The sequence below is a fragment of the Xenopus laevis genome, chromosome 3S, assembly GCF_017654675.1.
Source record: "Xenopus laevis strain J_2021 chromosome 3S, Xenopus_laevis_v10.1, whole genome shotgun sequence".
Taxonomy (NCBI): Eukaryota; Metazoa; Chordata; class Amphibia; order Anura; family Pipidae; genus Xenopus; species Xenopus laevis.
This window is the reverse complement of record NC_054376.1, coordinates 97,521,761-97,537,797: the sequence shown is the minus strand read 5'-3', so window position 1 is coordinate 97,537,797 and position 16,037 is coordinate 97,521,761. Positions and strand designations below refer to the sequence as shown.

General features: G+C 36.2%; 1 protein-coding gene across 1 annotated transcript in view; it reads left to right on the top strand.

The window, feature by feature from the left end:
- pah.S (phenylalanine hydroxylase S homeolog) overlaps nt 1-7,531 on the top strand; it is a 39,340-nt gene extending 31,809 nt beyond the window's left edge. Inside the window, exons 7-13 of the mRNA XM_018256064.2 lie at nt 142-277; nt 619-688; nt 1,543-1,599; nt 2,397-2,492; nt 4,875-5,008; nt 6,305-6,420; nt 7,212-7,531. Coding sequence (XP_018111553.1) covers nt 142-277; nt 619-688; nt 1,543-1,599; nt 2,397-2,492; nt 4,875-5,008; nt 6,305-6,420; nt 7,212-7,255 — 653 coding nt within the window. The 3' untranslated portion in view covers nt 7,256-7,531. The remainder of the gene's footprint in view (nt 1-141; nt 278-618; nt 689-1,542; nt 1,600-2,396; nt 2,493-4,874; nt 5,009-6,304; nt 6,421-7,211) is intronic.
- Nucleotides 7,532-16,037: the final 8,506 nt, after the last annotated feature.

Genomic DNA, 16,037 nt, shown 5'->3' with positions numbered 1-16,037 from the left:
TAAAGGGTACAAATTAATTTTGGTTTGTTTTATCAAGTGTTTTAGAAATAAAATGGGTGCCTTAAATTTTTTTTCTTTACTTGCTGACTTTGTTAAACAATAACACGTCTTGTTCTTGTTTTTAAATATTTTTGCTGATAGAATGTACTGGATTCCGTTTACGCCCGGTGGCTGGTTTACTGTCCTCTCGAGATTTCTTGGCTGGGTTGGCTTTCCGTGTTTTCCACTCTACCCAGTATATTCGGCACTGGTCAAAACCAATGTATACCCCTGAACCGTAAGCAACTTGTTAGATATACATATATTTCCAAACAGGCTTTTACTTCTCCGCTGTTTTTCACAGTTTTCCTGGAGGGAGAATCAAATTGAGATTATATTTCAGCACAATTATAATCTGTGAAATTTAAAAAAATAATGGTAATACAGTAATCCCATAAATTCATCATTTATACAGTCCATGCAGAGCTCCTTGTGGAATTGTTACGAAGAACCTTTAAATCACAAGTTTCTTATGTATAATATACAATTATCAGATCAAATCATAGGCAAAAACAAGTATCATATATATATATATTATATAATGTGCTCATTCACTCTTTTCTTTGCCTCTTTTAACAGTGATATTTGCCATGAGCTTCTTGGACACGCGCCTTTGTTTGCTGACCCAGGTTTCGCTCAGTTTTCACAAGTAATCACCATATTATGTTTGTTTTTTATACAGAGATACATCAAATCTGTTTTGTTTTGGGGGTTTTTGGGGACGTGCCGTTGAATATGCAAATTAGCTAATTCACAGACAAAAATCAGCAAATGAAAAAAAAAACTCCACCCTAAGTCATCCAGGGGTCAAATGTCACGTGATGTGGGTTTTGATTCCTTTTGACCAGGCATTCAAATATTAGGGCGTAGGGTCATAGGTCACAGGGTTACTTTGGGTGCTTTGGACAACACAATTTTAAGTACCAGAGAACAGGCTGGAAACATTTTTCCAGGCTACTTATAGTGGCAAGCACAGTCACAAGCTTGTTTTGCAATTCCCTTTCAATTTTATAGGGGCCGTTTCACGCCCTTTTGTGCTGCATTATCAGGCCACTAAAGTACACAGAGCTGCAAGTATTTTCCCTTAAAGTATTGCTATTGCAGTCATAAACTTGAATATACTTTAGGAACCAAAAGGTATGATTTTAACAAAACTTGAAGTTTGAACAAACTCAAATACAGACATGTCAACTCACCCATATTTTTCGCGATTCGTCCTGATTTCAGCCCCCTGTAATAACCGGTCTGTCACCAACTGTCAGTAATTTGCACCTGAAAGAGGCCTTAGCTACTCCATTGAAATGCATATAATCATTACCCAGAGTCTTCCGATATCTATCCAAAATAGTGGAGCAGGGAGCACGGCAGTGGGGCAGAATATGACCGGGGCAGGAAAACCAGGAACCAGGAGACAGGCATGAATAAGATTCTACCAGATCCCTTTGCATCCAGGATGGCATCTCTGCAAATATTCAATCCTAAACATACTTTGTGTATTTCTAGGAAATTGGATTGGCTTCACTGGGAGCTCCTGATGAGTACATTGAGATGCTGGCTACGGTAAACTAACATTATTTTCCATCAGCGTAACTGTGTAAAAATATTTATTCTATACCTGTTTTAATCCAACATTACATTACGTCAAAAATGGTGAGTATGGGTATTTTTTTTTACTTTTGCATCACCAATGAATATTAATCATACTATAGGATTCTATTGGTGCTGTCCTTTATTCTTATATGCGTTTGGTCAACTGTTAGAACTTTCGTGACAGAAATGGCAACTGAGCCTGTAAAGCTCTGATTTTCTTGCAAGTTCAGCCAGAAACACAGCGCACTAGAACATTCATAGATTTTCTCAACTGTGACTTCATTTCCTTCACTGTTGTTTTGGATTCTTATCCACAGAAGTTGACAGCTGCAATATCCTTATGAGCTGTGGTTTCAGTAGACTATACACTCACATATAAACCATTCCTGCACATGACTTTATAGAAAAGACAGTGGACCACGATTAGTGAATGCTCATATAGGGAAATTTGACATTACTGAGTATGAGATTCCTCTTGTTGGAATGTAATTCTACAGAGGAACACTGAGGAGGTACATTTTTTGCTTCTTGCCTTCCAGTATGCAGTTTTTGTTTATTTCTTTTGATATTTGAGATGACTTTCAGTATCCCACCCCTCTCCTCAGCACCATTGTGGTCTATTTTATTGATATCCAATCATGCAATACTAAACATTAGTCTAGCTCCACAAGTACAATGATTATGCTATACAAAAATCTGTACAATGTTTATATGTTATATATTGATTTAGTTACCTAATCCAGCTGCATTGCATTCTATAATTCTAGGTGTACTGGTTCACAATAGAATTTGGAATATGCAAGCAAGATGGCAAGTTAAAAGCCTATGGTGCTGGCCTTCTCTCATCGTTCGGAGAACTGCAGGTCTGAATTCTGTTTTCTGTTACTCATTGAATTCATGTTTGGGATGAACTGTGTTTTTAATGTGCAAAAAAGTGCATGCTCTAGCATTAAACTATAGATTAATTTGTATTTAACTAAACACACATTTATTAGTATTAAGCATTAATGCTGTCATATAGTACATTCAGATTTGGCTGGCCAGCCTATCTTTCATATGTACCAATTAAAACAATAAATAGCCACAATTCAAATATTTCTAGATAGCATTAAAATATATATACTGAGGAATTCATCAACAGTTAATTCATCAAATTTTAAAAAGCCCTCTAAAAAGTATTTTTTTAAAGATCCTAACTGGAGGCTGTTATGCTGACTAAAGACTGCAGGTATAAAATATACAGTAGTTGCTTCTAGTGCAGGACAGATTATATTTAAAAATCTTAGATCCTTTTAAAATCTAAAGAGGACTTTTTAATATTTAATTTAATTAATTTAATTAGTATATATGAAGATAGGCTGGTCAGCCAAATTTGAATGTATTATATGACAGCAATAATTCTTAATACTAATAAATGTGTTTAGTTGATTTGCCATTTTTAGTAATTAAAGGTGGTTGAGGTGGGTAAGGTTCCAAACTGTTGGTATTAAGATTGGTGGAGTACCTTAACTGGAAAGAAAGAATAAATATCATTAATTTCTATTTAAAACAAATTGTAATATGATAAATATAATGTAATATTATTATGTCAGTTCATTAAAGTTACAGTACAATAGTAGTTACACAAACAGAGTCATACAGAGTACAATTACACTACAGCAATGTACATGTAAATAGATAAATATAAACACAAAGAAGCTTCAGGTGTGCTCTGCTGTGGAATTACAATTTTCATTGTAAACTGAATTAGCACTATAAAAGAAGAGGTTGCAGGTTACAATTTAGGAGGGTAATGTAATATGGCAACAAAATTAGCTGCAAGGCTAGAATCTCATACAGTTGTGCTTTTAAACCTACTAGTTGATGGAATATTACAACTGGAGGAAATTTGCAACTGTTACTACGCTACACCCCTATAGTAACATATTTTGGTGAGGTTAATAGTCCCTTACTAACACTTTCTGTTTTCCTGTAAATACATTTCCCGAGTACATTGGATGACGCTTTCAGAGCAAGGGTAACATGGCATCTTTACAAATTACAGGGGGGATTAAAGGCACTTTTCAAGCACAGATTTATTTCTGTGTGATCTATATGTACAAAAGCCAATTTGATGAGAATTAATATTTTGTACACACATTAAGGGGCAGATGTACTAAGGTTCTAGTTAATTTTCGAAGTACAAAAAGTTCGAATTTCGAAGTAATTTTTTAAATACTTCAACCATCGAATAGGATACTACGACTATGAATTTACTTCGAATTCGATTTGAGGTAAAAATCGACCATTCGATAATCGAAGTACTGTCTCTTTAAAAAAAACTTCGACTCCAACTTAATCCTGCCAAAGTGCTATGTTAGTCTATGGGGACCTTCCAGAGCAGTTTCTTATTAAGTTTTTGGCATTCGAAGGAAAATCGTACTAATCATACGATAAAATCGTTTGAATTGTACCATTCGAAGTACGATCGTAGTACAAGCTTACGATCGGAATATCATCGTACAATGCTAAAAATCCCACGAATTCGAATATGAAGGATTCAATTCGATGGTCGAATTTCGAAGTATTTTAAACTTCGAAATTCGACCCTTGATAAATCTGCCCCTAAGTGTATCCCTAAAAGTGAGAAGTGAAGTTTTTCACCAGGTATGGCTTCCTGGCTAAATTAATTAACATTTCGCAGTGACACAAATCTTGTGCAAAAAAAGTTGCTGCAAAAAGTGCCCATAGACACCAATTAAAGTCCTGCAAATACCCACAAAGTGATTGGGACTTGACCGAATTATACTTTTTGTGCCCACTGTGCAGGTGGCCTGTGGGTAACCAAACCACTGCAGTGGGGTGGACTACAGGTGACCATTCCCAGGGTAAAGTAAAAAAAAATATGCTTCCCAATGTAAAAATTGATGGACGTGATGTCACACCCAGTTAATGTGACATCACTTCCAGTTGGAGTGGCAATTGCTGCGGGTCGGGTGAAAATCAATGGACTTCAGAAGGCGGGTAAGCTGGTCCAGGTACAGCTTAGGCTAAGGGGGTCTGGGTTGGGTGTGGGTCTTAAAAATCAGACTGGTTCAGGTCTGAAACACCAATGTATTCTGAGCAAGTTTATTTTTCAGTGCAAATTGTCAGTGTGTGTTATCCATTTCCAATGTTCTTTTAATATGAACCACTATAGTTTATCATGTCAGCATTTGCTCCAGTCATGCTTTCAATAAATATCTGCCATATATTTGTTCTTTCAGTACTGTCTGACAGACAAACCAGAGTTCAGACCTTTTGAGCCTGAAAAGACTGCACTGCAGAAGTACCCAATTACTGAATTCCAGCCAATATATTTTATTGCTGATTCTTTTGAAGAAGCAAAGGAAAGAGTAAGGTAAGGTTAATTTATTATCTATTCTTAAATGGACCAGATGTTTTATTATATACATAACGTTGACATTTAAGTTTTACGGAGGAAGTTCACTTTTAAATGGCCCATTTTGCATCTGCTAGTTGTGGCAAACTGAAACAGACACAGGTATGACCAGGCTGTCTTTTTAATTGCTTTTTGCTAGGAGCCTCTTCAGTCCATGATGATCTGCTTTCAAATATGCTAATAGAGCACATGAATCCATGAACATAGGAAGCTGTGGTGGGGCACACTTGGTCAAAGGAATGGGGGCTGATATTTTTTCCTGTTTGAGCTCTATATGGCCCATTATTGTGTTTAGGCCTTTTGTTATTGATATTTCAGTCTTACCAGAGCCTTGGAGTGCCTGGAGTCAGTAATCCTACCAATCAAATAAGACTTTCTGTTCCAAACTAAACAACAAAGACATTCATTTTATTAGTATGGTATTCTCTTTGAACATATTCATAGAAAAAGTAAGGTAAACATCTCCTTTAAAATATATCTAAAAAAATGTCACTGTCAAAAACAAAATTTTGCCCATAGACTTTAATGCATTTCAGGGAATTTTTGCCGGCGGTGAATTTTTGGTGAAGCGAAATGGGTTAAATTCGCCCATCCCTGGTCACAATGTAACATTCCTTAGGGCTCTTACAGAAGAGCGTTTTTACCTGCGCTCCCCTGTGTTTCGCTTTCTTCCGTTCAGCCGCAGGGAAGCACAGAAGTAGACGCACTGAATTTTTGTCAATGGGGCTGCACTCACACAGACGCGTGTAAGCACTTTGCATTTTAATTGTGTTCAGTACTTACATGCAGCTGAATGGAAGAAAGCACAACGCAGGGGAGCGCAAGTAAAAACACCTTTTAACACCTGCTTGAAGTTTGCCTAAACTTTTGGAGCAAGTGCAACAACCTTTTCATTAAGAAGTTTTATTACATAACCTGCACACTATTGCTAAATATATAAATTTCTCAATCACTATCCCACTGACATGTGAGGGCAAAAATGCAAAAATCATTCACACATGCGAAATAAATGTTCGCAAAGGCAAAACTGTTCACTTTCTGAACATTTATTTCACATTGTGAATGATTTTTGCATTAGCAAATATTTTAAAAAAAATTTAATCCACTGCACCCTTATTAAGTAGTGAAATGTCTATAAATAATTGCAGTATTTTTCCCAGTAATTCGATCTCCATATTACACGGTAATAACTTAAACATTCAAGCTTGCAATAAAACAATATGTCATTGCATATAATTTCAAATTTTACAACAGGAAATTTGCAACTACAATCCCCCGTCCTTTCTCTGTTCGCTATAATCCCTACACTCAAAGCATTGAGGTTCTGGACAACATCCAACAACTGAAGAATCTTGCAGAGAGCATTAACAGTGAGTTGCCACTTTATCCCTGTGCTCTTATGAGCTTGTCTTTGGTTTTGAGAATTATGATCCCTGTGATTGTTGTTACAATGACAAAAAAATGTATGCTTTGTTATTTCATGAGCTAAACCGGACAAACTGGGAAACTGTCTGAAGATACTCAATGTTTGCTAGATAATTAGATTACCAGGGAACAGATAACCCCCTGCATAATGGATTCCTGCTAACAAAACAGTCACAACAAAGAGAAAAGTGATGGGATTGTATATTGGTTATCTACACCTGTAATAAATTAAGGTTATGTCTCCAAGCTATATAAATACATGCTTAGAAGCATGTGCCCATGTATATAGACAAGATTCTAACAGGCCCATTTACTAACAATCAAATTGAGATTTTTCCATGGATTTCAAAAAAATGTATGGATTCCTGCTTCTTGCTCTGTAACTCTGAGTTAGTCAGAAAGTGGGGCCACGTTGAGTTTGCAATTGATCCTTAGCATGCCGCTCAGATTCAAACAGTTATGACCCATGTACCCCCCCCTCAAGTCACTGATTGGTTACTGCCTGGTGACCAATCAGTGGAAACCAAGAGAGCTGCAAAAGAAAAAGTAGTGTTCTGTTCTGTTCTGTTCTACATCCAGTCACTCCTTTATACATTACATTTTTGGATATCTGTATTAAAATATATTTTTTATTTTGCACATACTATCTATTTACCCAGTTTTTATTTTTACACTGAAAACATATTTTAATGAATATTTATTTAAGCCTAAATTGTGTGTTTTGTGTTTCTTGCAGGTGAAATTGGGATTCTCTGCAGTGCCCTTAAAAAGCTGGAATAGACCAGATCACATACTATGTCCACAAAGTGCTTCTTCACACAGGAATAAATTCTTTTTTATCTCAATTCTGATGAAAGTGAAGCAATAAATGCAACAATTGCATATCTGTATTCATTGTGTTTTGTGAATATTCAACTGAAAATTTTACATAATGAGAAAATATATGCGTATTTTCCATAGAACCGATCTTGATCATGATCTTCAAACACCAGCAGAATGAAGGTTATTCCTAGCCTGTGCGTGAAGCAATGTTTTTAAGAAAGCTAGCAATTTCTTGTAAAAGAACTAACGACTAAAAAAAGATCAGAGGTATAAATATGTTATTATACATAATAACTACACAACTCCAGGCCTATCCCAGTAATGTTTCCTGACTTAAAATTTGACGAAAGCAGATTTGATCTTGTTAGGCAATCTTCTGTGTGCCATTGACTCTGCACATGCTCAGTGTACTCTGTGCTGCCTTTAAAACTACAGGCATAGGTATCCTTGAGTATTAAAGGTATGGAGTGATATTGGACTGGTACAGAGGCCCAAAACAAAAGTCTTAAGACTAAGGGTAGGACTCCACCAACGATTCCGGCGCGATCCGACGCACTGCGTTTATCCAACACGACACGACTGTCGGATGCAGATGCTGCATGCTGCGTCTGCATCTGACAGTTGTGTTGCATTGGATTAACGCTGAGACGTCATGCGACAATTCTATCTCTTACCTTACTTTTGTCGCATGCGACCTTGCTTTTGTCAGATTCTGCAGAAAACGCTTGTGGAGTCCTACTCTTAGACCAGTGATGTCCCAACCAGTAGCTTGTGAGCAACATGTTGCTCTCCAACCCCTTGGATGTTGCTCTCAGTGTCCTTAATGCAGGTGTTTATTTTTGAATTCCAGGCTTGGAAGAACATTTTAATTGCATAAAAACTAAGTATAGTGTCAAGTAGAGCCTCTTGTAGGCGGCCAGTCCACATAGGGGTTACCAAATGCCAATCAAAGACCTTATTTGGCACCCCAAAGGGATTTTTTCATGCTTGTGTTGCTCCCCAACTCTTTTTACATTTGAATGTGGCTCACAGGTAAAAAAGGTTGGGGACCCCTGCCTTAGACAAAAGAGTCTTTGTTCTCTTTAAAATATAAATTGAATATATTTTGACAGTTTCTATTTGCCAAGCCATACACTCTATGATGCAAAAATACACTTACATGTATATAAATGTATTAAAAATGGTAAATATTTTTACAAAATAAGACAACACTATCATAGTCATATAAATACCCTAAAAGATAATGGGATCCATTTTTTTATGTAATATATCTATGCTAAATGTTGTTAAATAACTTGTATGGCTTACTATATTATATTACTTACTATATTTTGTGGCTTTATCACCATGCATACATAAATAATGAAATGTAAAATTGTTTTACTAACCCTTTTTTTGCCAATGTTTTACATTTGTTCCCAACAGAGAAGTGCAATAACTGACATAATCACATATACCGGGTCTAACTCATTGTATATGCTAATAGAATAGAAGAGTGACCTGTGCATTAGAAATAGCGTGTCACTGGTATTTCTATATCCTTCTAAGGTTAAAGACTACAATAATTATGTTTCATATTTTGATATATAGCCTTACTATTCTAATAAACTGCTTTAATGAAAATGTGTAGAACTTCCATGATATGTTTTACTCAACTGGTTTAACAATATAAAGCTATTGGTTATAATAATGACTCTTACTCTGTATTTGATTTTACTTTGCATGATGCCTCTGGGAACTAAAGGACCAATAAAAACAAAAAAATAAATAATTTGACTATTTTTTGTATCCTGAAAATGTAAAAATGTCTTCAAAACAGAATTCTGGATATTATTGGCATGTATTTGCTTCAGTTATGCTGTGTTAGTCTGCTGTCTAAACAAATCCGCACACACTGATGTTTTCAGCTGAGTTTTATCCCCATGGTAAGGAAGGAATAATGTGGCTCAAAAAGCAGCATCTCCTTCTCCTTTCATAGACTTTAATTGCAATTGCTTGACACTACCATTAGCAGTCTAAAAATACTAATCATAGCATTTTCAAGAAGCAACCAGCTGACAAGCGATTGTCTTTAAATGCTATAGAATGCAGAATTTTCATGTGTACACAGTGTAGAATAAGTCTGAAATACAGCCTGTGTGCCCTAGGCATTAGATAAAAGATATTATAATGACCTTTTCACAAAATCCCTTCCTAATACATCTATAGGCATTTTTAAACAAAATATATTTTCCTAGACTTTTAGACTATGTCAACTATATGTGTACGTGTATTTAGGGTATTTTCATTTCATTTCCTGGTATTACTGATGCTTTCAGATCTGCAGGGATTTTATTAAAGGAATTCCTAGAATTTCCTGGGAATGACTTGAGAAACCCTTGCGATTGAAGCCATTGATTGAGGATTGTTTGTTCTTTAATTTACAAAGTTTTTGTTGTTTGAACTAGACTTCCAAAAATATTTTACTTTTCTTTAACATGAAATCCAGCGATTTAAAGCCTAACGGTTACTTTACGGGAAAAACAATATTGTAAAGCCTATTTTAAATAGGTAAATATTATATCACATGTAATTTAAAGACAATGAGCTGGTTTTGTGGGAACATTGCTTTCATTGTTTTATACCATAAAACAATTATAACATAGCTTACAGTTTATAGTTAATGAAAAATAATGAAGATATATAAGAGATGCTGTTCCCCTTTTTAGAAATCACTATTAATTAGCAATGAATGAAAATCAATGTAACCCATTCTTGGTCCAAAACAAGGTTTCTAGCTAATGTACAGCAGAACTCGCATACGCTGTGGCCCACTATCTCTCTGAGCCGTCACAAAGTTGCGAGGAGGGAGCAACGTTGTTGAAGCTTAATCTGGATAATGGACACCAGAGATTCTTGAACAAGTAACAGATGTTTTTTGACGAGTCTTAATAATCTGGCATTTCAGCCTCCTGTGACACCCTGAAGCTGCCGAAACAGTGCCGCATCTACCTCACCCCTCCTCGCTTAAATTTTTAGGGTGCCAAATATTTTATTTGCAGCACCTTGTAGAAACCACTAGCCATAGTGAAAGACAATGTAGTTCTAAGCAACTTTCCAATATATATTTATAACAAATTGTCAATTATTCAAGTTATCTATAATATAGTTGCTATTTAAATAAGGATCTGGTCTAACACTGGTCTTGGCAGCAGTTATATTTACAAAGAGCTTTTTAACCATTGAAAATGTATGAAATTTGAAATAATTAATGTATATTGGAAATTTGCTTAAAATGTAATTTTCTTATGTTACACAAGAATTAATTTTGAGTGGAAGTCATCTTTAAGGGTTATTTACAAACTCAGCCTGGCTTGCAAAGTGCAATTTTCAGATGCAGATCACTAGTAATGAGCGAATTCGCAAAACGCATTTAAGTCAATAGGCATAAATTATTTTTTTTTTTACAGGCAACAATTTTTTCTCACTCCAAATGCATTAAAGTCAATGTGCATTTTTCTTGTAGTCTTGCCTCAGTGACATTTTGTCTCAATGATATTTTTGTCAAATGCATTAAAGTCAAGGGCGTTATTTCTTATGGTTACTTTTTTGTCTCACAACAATTTTGTCCTGGCAACTTTTTTGATGTATTTTTTGCAAATTTATACCCATGATGCAGCATTTTCCCAGATTTGCAGCTGCATGGTGGTTGCGCTCTTAACCTTCTGCAGTTGCACCAGATGCAATCAAATGTTTGCAATTGCATCACATGTGAACTTCTCTGTGAATTTGGTGCATTTGTACAAAACCTAATATAAAAATATGATATGTTCCTGTGATGCATGTTCACATTTGGTTATGATACACAGGTGAAAAATTCCAGCTGAATGTCCTCATTTCTTAGGAGGGATTTCCCCTTTTCTTTTAGTAAAAGAAGTCCATAGGTTTGTGCATAATATAGGGAATTTTACTATAAAAGTAATGGTGACATATGCACTACTGCTTAGAAACAAGTTTCTTAGGGTCAAATGAGAAAAGCAGCTTGCCTGAATCATAACTTTGGTTTGATGTTAAAGGGAGCAGAGAGGATACTCCTATATAGTTTAGGCTCATTGTCCTTTAATTAAAGCAACAGTTTTACTGTAGTAAATTCATAATTTTGGGGTGAACCCTCCCTTTGCCAGGAAACACCTACAGGACCTAGGCCATTTAACAAGCTTGATAAACAGAATGCAAAGCAGACTAGAACTACCTGAGCTCTCAGTTCTAAAGAACTGGCCATGGTGCTGAAGCCCTAACAAGACAAAAGCCACAATACATATACACATTTCATAAAGAGGGAAACATGATTGTGTTCACTATTACCTGGAACATATGTATTGTTACACTTTTAAAAGATAATCAAGAAAAAGATTGATTACAAAAGATTGTAATTGAATTACAAAATAAACAAATAAATTCTTCTAGAGCCAGAAATGCACAGGCTGAAAGAAGCATGACACTATGCATTAATGAATATTCATGAAAACACAACATAAAGTGTATATAACCTCCTGGGAGCAGGGCACAGTCATTTAGTGACTAGATATTTTTTATAAACCTTCCTTAAAAATACAGATTTTAATGTGTTAGTATTTTGAAAACCTCTGTCAAGAAAGAAGGTATTGATGAAGGTATCAGCACTCTGAATCTCATAGTCAGCATAAAGAATCCTTGTGCAAGAGGACTTTCCACCTGCATTGAGGTCCTAAAGGTACATTAACGAAACATGCAGTGCCAGTACTGATGGTAATGATCAGAAACTGTATTATTAATGTTATTACTGTTATCAAGAACAAGTTACTGTTTTATTATTAAAGAGATAACGGAAATCACTTAGAATTATTCACTTAAAATTGACTCTATTGGAGATGCATTTCCTGTAATTCAGAGCTTTTTGAATAACAGGTATCTGTAAAATAGAGCACATAACTATTTTTCATTATCTATACTAACAAAAATAATTCCAAAGCTGTTAGATAAGAATTTTGAATCAGTCAAATTGAGACTCAACCTGTTGCAAAGTGGAAGAAAAGAGGGAATGACCTGGAGTGTTTTGTCAAAGTTTGTCAAATTTGACATTCACAGTTCCAATGAGTTCCAATGAGTCCTTTGTCCATCTTAGTAATGTTATTCTATTCAAAGATCTAGGGCTCATTTACTAATAGAGGTGCGGAAATGCACAAGTGTACTTGCAAACAAATAATTGAAATAGAAAAATTAATGATAATGTAAGTACAATGTAATCTTACAATAGCACTGTATACAATTTTAATTTCCCACTAAATGGATATTATACCTATTGCTGGATATATGACTTGTGATCAGGGCCACCGTTAGAAATCACGGGGCCCCATACAACAAAATTTTTGGGGCCCTGCCCACCCTAGCCCCAAAGCCCCGCCCCATATCCCGCCCACTCCACATCACAGTTAATCAGTGCTAAAAAGGTAACCCCCTCACACACACAAGTTATAAAAACTATTGGGGACCAGGGCCCCCCTATAGTTTAAAAAAAACGTTGGCGCCAGGGCCCCCCATGAAAGTTTTTTTAAAAAAAACATTGGCGCCAGGGCCCCCCTTACAAGTTAAAAAAAATTGGGGCCCCAAAGAATATTTTTTTAAAAACATTGGTGCCAGGGCCCCTCTTACAGGTTAAAAATAATTGGGGCCCCAAAGAATATTTTTAAAAAAAACATTGGTGGCAGGGGCCTATAGAGTATTAAAATATTACATTGTTGGCCAGGGGATTAAAAAAAAATAAAAAAACACACATTGATGTTCAGAGGAATTGAACTCGTGGTTTCAGGACTTCAACTTCGCCTCCTTTCGTGACTTTGGGTCTTTTCACCGATTCAGGACTTCAATTTCAGCTGTTTTCGTGACTTCTTGTCTTTGCGCCGCTTCAGGACTTCAATTTCGGCTGTTTTTGTGCCTTCGGATCTTTTTGCCGCTTCAGGGCCTTGGCTTCGTCAATTTTCGGGACTTTGGCTTTTTGCCACTTCCAAATTTCAGCTGTTCGGGACTTCGGAAGGAGGCGGCACGGCTTCAGTGTTGTCAAGAGGGCCTGGCTCTTTCGTTCAGCACTGCCGGCAGGTTTGAGATAGAGTAATTTCATATTTGGACTTTTAGCAGCATCAGAGTTTAATAAATCATGAAAAAATCTCCTTATGTGTGGGATTGTACCTATCTAGAAATATGTTGATTCAAATAGAGGCCACATAGAATTTTTCATGTACAAGCACTTATAAACAAGGCTACTCAATGTGGATCATTCATCTCTCCAGTGGCCCTGGCATTATATACTACTGCATCTGTTGCAGTAAGCCCCAAATATTATTATCCAAATAACATTTTTATATGTATCTGAAAACATTTAGTGACAAATGTACTCTAATGAGTTGCTCACCTTTAAGTTAAAGGGATACTGTTATGGGAAAAAAAAATTTTTCAAAATGAATCAGTTAATAGTGCTGCTCCAGCAGAATTCTGCACTGAAATCCATTTCTCAAAAGAGCAAACAGATTTTTTTATATTCAATTTTGAAATCTGACATGGGGCTAGACATATTGTCAATTTCCCAGCTGCCCCAAGTCATGTGACTTGTGCTCTGATAAACTTCAATCACTCTTTACTGCTGTACTGCAAGTTAGAGTGATATCACCCCCTCCCTTTCCCCACCCAGCAGCCAAACAAAAGAACAATGGGAAGGTAACTAGATAACAGCTCCCTAACACAAGATAACAGCTGCCTGGTAGATCTAAGAACAACACTCAATAGTAAAAACCCATGTCCCACTGAGACACATTCAGTTACATTGAGAAGGAAAAACAGCAGCCTGCCAGAAAGCATTTCTCTCCTAAAGTGCAGGCACAGGTCACATGACCAGGGGCAGCTGGGAAATTGACAAAATGTCTAGCCCCATGTCAGATTTCAAAATTGAATATAAAAAAATCTGTTTTCTCTTTTGAGAAATGAATTTCAGTGCAGAATTCTACTGAAGCAGCACTATTAACGGATTCATTTTGAAAAAAATGTTTTTTCCCATGACAGTATCCCTTTAACTTTTAGTATGTTATATTTTTATTTTGTATTTTTTGTGCCTTTTTTTCAGCTGTCAGATGGGGGTCAATGACCCCATCAGCCAGAAAACTATTGTTCTGTGAATCTACAATATTATTGTATATGATCGTTTTTAACCTTAACTTACTATTCAGGTATCTCCTCTTAATATTCCAGTCTCTCCTTTTAATTACTGCCTGGTTGCTTGGGTACACTGGTCGGCAGATATTTTTGAACAGCACCACCAAACTCTTTTATATCTTTAAAAAGCCTTTATTTGTGCTTTCAAGGGCATCACAGCAACGTTTCAGGCCATGCGGCCTTTTATCAAACTTACTGACATATATTCAAAAAAGCTATTTATACTCTATCACACCATCTAGTGGTAATTAGTGTACATAGTTTTATTTACAGAACAAACCAAGAATAAAGTGCAACATTTCAACACTTAGGGGCAGATTTATCAAGGGTCAAATTTCGAAGTGCAAAAAACCATCGAATAGGGTAGTCCGACATTCGAAGTCGAAGGATTTTTAAAATCGTATGATGAAATCCTTTGCATCGAACGGTTTAATGATACAATCGTACGATTTCACCAAAAATCCTTCGATTTCTCAAAACTTGTCCAAACACTCAAGATAGGTTATAGGAGGTCCCCCATAGGCTAAACAGCAATTCGGCAGGTTTAAGATGGCGAAGTGTCGAAAGTCAAACTTTTTTTAAAGAGACAGTACTTCGATTTTAGAAGTCAAAGTTTTTCACTTCGAATTGAAGTCAAATTTGGTCTATTCGATGGTCGAAGTATCCAAAAATTACTTTGAAATTCTAAGTTTTTGTAATTCAAAAATTCACTTTGACCCTTGGTAAATGTGCCCCCAAGTGTCCATAATAATACTGCAAGCATGTGCTCGATATCTTAAGGTGTAAGTTTGACAAGATGTCTACAACAGTATGCTTCTCTGTATAGTAATTCTTTTTGTTTATTACCTCCCCGTTGTTTAGTTTCAATGGTCTCTATTATTAGAAATTTCAATTGATTCACCTTATGAGCATGTTTAATAAAATGCCCAGCCTCTGCCTGCTCCTTCTTTCTTGTGTTAATTGCTGACTTGTGCTCCCTAATATGTTCATGGACCGTTCTCTTAGTTTGGCCCACATATGCAAGCCCACACGAGCATTTGATCACATAAACTGCATATGTTGAATTACAAGAATAGCGGCCCTTGATTTTGATGGGATATCCCTTTCTGGGATGGAACACACTATCTCCTTGTTGGACATTCGAGCAGCAATTACAATTATAACAGGGGAAGGTCCTCACTTTTCCCTTCCGTTTTCACCTGCACTTGTACTTTTCCTTATGCCCGAATGTACCAACATGGAACCCAATGATCCTCCTTTTTTGTAGGCTACGACAGGTGGTCTGTCAAATGCAGTGATCTGGGGCAAATTCTCTTTCAGAAGCGGCCAGTGTCGCTGTAAAATATTTGCAATATGCTTGCTCAATGTATTATACTGAGTCATAAACGTAACTTTGATCTATCTATTTTTTGACTTCTCTTTTAACATTTCTGTTCTATCTAGTTTTTGGATCTCCTCCAACTGAGTCTTGAGAAGGTTCTCTGGTATTCTCTCTCCCAAAAGTTGTCACACATCTCCC